Source organism: Narcine bancroftii, chromosome 7 (genome assembly GCF_036971445.1).
Source record: "Narcine bancroftii isolate sNarBan1 chromosome 7, sNarBan1.hap1, whole genome shotgun sequence".
Taxonomy (NCBI): Eukaryota; Metazoa; Chordata; class Chondrichthyes; order Torpediniformes; family Narcinidae; genus Narcine; species Narcine bancroftii.
In genome coordinates, this window is record NC_091475.1 from 76,414,711 (window position 1) to 76,420,710 (window position 6,000).

Sequence of the window (6,000 nt, forward strand, 5' to 3'; positions counted from 1 at the left end):
GGGCCTGACCAGGACATTGGCATGGACGTCAGGCAGGTTGTGTCCAGGGCCTGGCCAGGACATTGGCGTGGAGGTGAGTTGGGTTGCGCCCAGGGCCTGAACGGGACACCAGGATGAAGCGAGCACCCTGGGAAGACTCTCCCAAAGTGTGTCCTATCCATGCCTAGTATTAAGTATTTTGGTAACGCTTTATCTGTAAACTTGGGGGAGGTGCGGTTAATTATGATGGTGGCACAGTTAGTGTAGTGGCTAGTGCAACACTGTTAGACGCCAGTGACTGAGGTTTGAATTTAAATCTTGTAAGTTACTTGATTAAAATGAACTTTACATAATTAAAGACTACAATACTGATTTTTTTTTCGTATTAGTTTACATTTTGCACTGTATTTTGCCTTTTAAATGTTGTATTCTTAATACAGGTATATTTGTTTGACATTTTAAGAGTAAGTCTTGGTCAACTAGAAAATACACATTTCTGGCATCTGTGATCCTCGAAGGTGCCAGATGATGGGGATTTTACTGCACTCACAAACACCTGCCAAACCAAATGTCTCAAATGTGCCCTTGAATGAGGGGACTATGTATAAAAAGTGCTGTAATTTCTACATGGTCCAACCAAAATGTATATAAATAACTTTGAATAAAATCTGCAATGTGCACTCTAATTGCATGTGAATTGTTTGATTACAAATCTAAAACTGGAGCACAGGGCCAAAAAAAAGGGGGGTGTGTGTCTTTGTCTCAAACATTATGGAGGGCACTGTACATTCCTTTTTGCTCTCAATTTGTTCTTTTACCCTTCCATTTTCCATTAATTATGGCTTGCTTGTATTATTGTCATGAAGAATGAAGCACAATAGTCTGTAGATGCTGTGATTGTAAAAACACACAAATATGCTGCAGGAACTCATCTGGTCTCGCAGGGTCCATAAGAGGTAAAGGTATGTTACAATATTTCATACCTAAGCCCTTCAAGAGCAGGAAGATGTCAGAATAAAGGCATAGACTCCAGAGGGAGGAATCCAAACCAACAAAAGATGTTAATTGGATATCATAAGAGGGAATTCAGTTTGGCTCTGTGAAAAAAGACAGACGAAAGAGAAGAGAGAGACACTCAGAGGAAAGGCAACGGGGAAGAAGGGGCGTGGGGTTTAACAGAAATCTAGAGAAGTCTTTGTTAATGTCATCCAGTTGAAGGGTGTCCAGATAAAAGATAAGATGTTTCTCCCATTTGTGAATGGTTTCAGTTTGGCAGTGCACAAGACCATGGGCAGAAATGTCAGCCAGGGAATTGAAATGGGTGGTTACTGGGAGAACCATTCTATTACGGTGGATAGAACCAAGGTGCTCAACAAAGTGATCTCCCAGTCTGCTTCCAGTCTCCAATGCAGAGAGACCACAATGGGAGCAGTAGATTCACAAGTGAAATTTTGCTTCACTTGGACTGTTTCGAGCCATAAATGGTGGTGAGGGAGGAGGTGTGATGCAGGTGGAGCATCTCCTGTGATCACAAGGTAGGTGCCAAGGGGACAATTGGTAGGGAGGGAAGCGTGAACAAGAAAGTCACAAAGGGAGTGGTCCCTGCGGAAGTTGGAGAGCGGAATATGTGTGGAATCATGTAGCAGGTGGTGGAAATGGCGGAAGATGGTATGTTGGATCTGGTGGCTAGTGGGCTGGTAGGTGAGGACAATGGGAATCCTGTCCTTGTTTCACCTGGGGCAGAAGGGGCAAGGGCAGATGTGTGAGTAATAGAGGATATGCGGGTGAGGGGTGAGTTGATGGTGGTAGTGGAAAAGCCATGTTGTTTGAAGGAGATCATCTCTGATCTGGCATAGAAGACCTTATCCTGGGATACCTTGTATGTTATAAAGTGCTTGAAATAAGCCAATGAAGTACATTGAAGATGTCATGAACATAAGCAGCCAGTTTGGATACAGCAAAGACCCACTATTCATCATGGCTTGATGAAATTAATAGGTCATTGAACTGAAATATTAACTTTTTTTCTCTGCAGGAATTGCATGATTTGCTAAGTATCTCCAGCATTGTTTGATTATTCTTTGATTTATTTATTGGTTGAATGATGCGTGTTGACCAAATGTTATTGTGATATGCCTAAAGGTGCTTCCCTTGCCTTCATTGGCCCAATATCCTTTATGTTACTTGACCCTTCTCTTTTTACCCTTTTTATGTGAGTCTGAGCTCACAACTGCCTCTGAGTTCAAGTCAAGCTTATTGTCATGTGATTGCACAAGCACAACCTGATGAAACAGCGTTCTCCAGTCCTCGGTACAAAACAAGCAGATCCACAACCTAAGACATAACATACATACAAATGATACATATGCAGGGCATGTTTTGTAGATATAAATAAATATTGTTTCATGAATATGAGTCTGTTGCTGAGACCAAATGCAAATGGTATCCACTTTGTCCAACACCTCCATTTAGTCCACAAACCATCACTCCATGCTTCCAATAACCTATCATTTTCTTTCCCACTCACACTCTGACCTTTCTGTCCATGGTCTCTCTTGCAGTTTTCAAATTAATCTCGAAGTTTGAAGAATTGCACTTCACCTTCTGAATATTAGGTTCAATGTGAAGTTCCAAATTTTAAATTCCTTGCAGTTTTACTGAATATTTCCTGAATTTTACTGTGGTAATTTTAAATAATGATTCTAGTTTAGTCCATTCATACTTACACTACATTTACCTTTTTTGTTTCTTGTCTACTTGTTGGGGTTTAAAAATTTGAGGAGAAATCTTACAGAAACCTACAAAATTATGAAGTGATAGAAGTAAGGAGGATGTGTCCACTGGCAAATGAAATGATGACTAGCAGGCTAGCTCAAGATTTAGAGCAGTAGTTTTAAGAAGATAAGGAAGAACTACTACTGCATACTGATTCTGTGAAATTCTCGCCTTTGACACGGTGGAGGCTGCATCATTATATGTATTTCAGGCAGATACATTTTTTGAAAAGTAGGGAAATTGAGAGTTATTGGAAACTGGAGTCTACAGCAAGATGATAATGAATGGTGGAATTGGCTCAAGAAGCCACATGGTCATTCCCTCCCTCCGGTTTCTTATCCCAATGCCACCTTTCACTTGATATAAATCACTTTTTAAAGACTATTTGATTTCACCTTCCTTCCATTTTGTCATCAATCCTTGTTTCTTTTTAAAGAGATACAACATGGTCATTGACCGTGTTTATGCACCAGTTAATACACCAATTCAGCTACAATCCCTGTACATTATTTTGGAGGATGGGAGGAAACCCATCTAGGCATAGAGAGACTATACAAACTCTTTACAGACAACACTGGATTTGAACCCAGGTCACAAATACTGTCATAGTGTGTTAACCATTACACTACCCATGCCGTGGTTTGTTTCCTTTTTTCCCCCATCATTCTTGGTATCTTAAAATATATTTAGTTGTAATTTTATCCAACAAAAGGTCATTAACCTGAAGCATTTCTCTCCATAAAACACACCTGTTGAGTTCTTCCTGTAAATGTCTGGAAGCTTTGAGGAATTGTGCAATGCGTCAAGCAGCAAATTGTAAACTTTCAAATTTACAACTTGTACATTTCTGCTTTGTATCATTTTAAAGATTCTACAGATTTAAGCATTTCTTTTCTGTCTTACAATTGAGAAATGGATATAAAATGTTCGATTTTTTTTAAAAAAGAGCTCTCCTTGCAATTTAACTACTTGAGTTTTCCTGGCATATTTTATGCTTTCTCATTTGTCCTGTCCTCCATTTATTTTTTAGAGTTGTACACTGCTGAACTAGCTATATTGGATTTTAGCTATTTTGTTGGGACTTGGTTTTGTTTCACTTTTGTTATTGGAGTCCAAAGTTGATAGTTTTAACTGCTCTCCAAAAAATTCAGCACATGATCACATCACCTTCGATAGAATTTAATTACTATTAGATAGATCATAGTTTGTTGCTTAATATTCTACCTGTTACATCAAAAGAAGGAAGAAGCATGAAATTAGGGTCCTTGCATATTTTTGTAATTTTGAATTCTGAATATATTCAAAACATAAAGTCAAATTTATTTATAGATATACATGACTTCATAAATGGTAGCAGTTATCTTTTTTGTTTCTCCATTCCAGAGATGAGGAAGAAGTTTGATTCTGGGGAGGATCCTCTGGATCCAGAAAATCAACAGGGTGGAGGTGGTCATCATTTTCATAGATCGTGGAATCAGTGGCAAGGATTCAATCCTTTTGGCTCAGGAGGACCTTTTAATTTCAAATTCCATTTTAATTAAGTCTTAAATATTGGCTGCTCATTTCTAGAAAGACTTCAGAAGAAAAGAAATGTTGAATGTGATACCAGAAACTCACTCTTCAAGTTTAAACCGTGTAATCTTTCTGTTCAGCAAAAATGTCCAATATATAGTATTTTACTTATGTGCAAGAGAGTTTTGAAATATTTTCCTGAAAAATAATGAAAAGCAGTGTACACATTTAATAAAGATTATGCCTTATAAATCTGATCCCATTGAAAATAATTTTATTCTCATGAATATTTTCTTAGGTGATATGAAAATTCTCTGTTTCTTGAATAAATCATCCATGATTACACAGCAGTAGTACTTTCATTGTATCTCTACAACTGGACCAAGGACTAGATGAAGAATGTCTGTTTTGATAGGATGATTATGGCTAGTGACTTGCACTGTTACATGTTTGAGCTTGTTACTTTTCATACTGTTGAAATCCTTAAAATTCACAGTAGAACTTGCACTTTTTAAATCAAAATAGCATTCATTCTATTTAAAGAGCTAAAGATGTTTTGCATGCATTTAAGTTTTTTTTTTCATTCATTATTTGATCTAATTGATCCACTTAAGTGGGGTTATTGGGATATTTTCACTCCTGTGAGGTAAAAATAAGGATTATTTACCATGCGTAAATGTTTGGTCAGATCCTCTTCACAATTTTAGTAGACATCTGGCAATTTTAATATTTGAAGTGTTTGTGATGTAAACGTATATTGGTTTAAAATTGTCTAATGTTGTTTAAATATAGTCATCTGCAAATTAATCAAAACAACATAATGTTTAAATTCAAACTGAACTTGTTTTGGATGCTATCCTAACTACAAAAGTTTGAGGTTCCAGCTAGGCTGGTATGTTATTTGTGTGCCTTAATTATGACTGTTGAATTCTTTACACAAGCTCCCTTTTCCTGTTTGATGGAATTAGATTTCTCTTTAAACCAATCACCTATGTTTTCAACATATGCAGAACAGAAGAACTCAATTTGAAAGTTTGATTTTTTTTTAGTTCTGTGAGTTAATGGTAAATAATCTTTCTGAATGGTGTATTGTGGATTTTCTATCATCACATTTTAAGAAAACTTCAATTTTGAAATTACAGATGTGTACTTTTGATTACACTACAATTTTGAATTTGGAAAATATTACAATGCATTTTTGTACTGAGAATATATTTCATGCTAGACTCTGAACCAAACACGCAAGAAGGATATCCCTTGCATTATTTGGGACGAAATCTATACTATCAAAATCTTGTATGCATTGTGTCTGTAAAGTGTCTCCTGAGATACCTTGAACATTTATAACATCTTCAACTCCTAGTGCCTGAAAAATAAAATCCATGTATTCTTTACATGCTGCACAAATAAATGTGGGCATTTTTTTGGTTCCTATCTAGTTTGAAACTGCCTTTTCAGCTTATTTTGACACTTTGCATCAGATACAAGACAAATTTCAAGATCACATAGAAGGAACTTATTGGAACAAAAACATAAATTTTACTTATAGAGTTTACTTTGTAAGTGATTATTTTCTCTTCCCAGTTCATTCTGGATTTTGACATCTTTGGATGCTGTCATAATTTTTAAAAATTATGATGGATTGACTTAGTTTATGGTGGTGTTGATTGAGTTTTACTCATTGCCAATGCATACGATGGTTATGTAAAAAAAAAACCTCATTGAAAAGTTTGA

General features: G+C 36.5%; 1 protein-coding gene across 2 annotated transcripts in view; it reads left to right on the forward strand.

Moving 5' to 3' along the window:
* Positions 1 to 5,712, forward strand: part of dnajc3a (DnaJ (Hsp40) homolog, subfamily C, member 3a) — an 80,126-nt gene extending 74,414 nt beyond the window's left edge. For both annotated transcript variants that reach the window (XM_069890371.1, XM_069890370.1), the window contains exon 12: positions 4,138 to 5,712. In XM_069890371.1, coding sequence (XP_069746472.1) covers positions 4,138 to 4,295 — 158 coding nt within the window. In that variant the 3' untranslated portion in view covers positions 4,296 to 5,712. The remainder of the gene's footprint in view (positions 1 to 4,137) is intronic.
* The last annotated feature ends 288 nt before the right edge of the window (positions 5,713 to 6,000 follow it).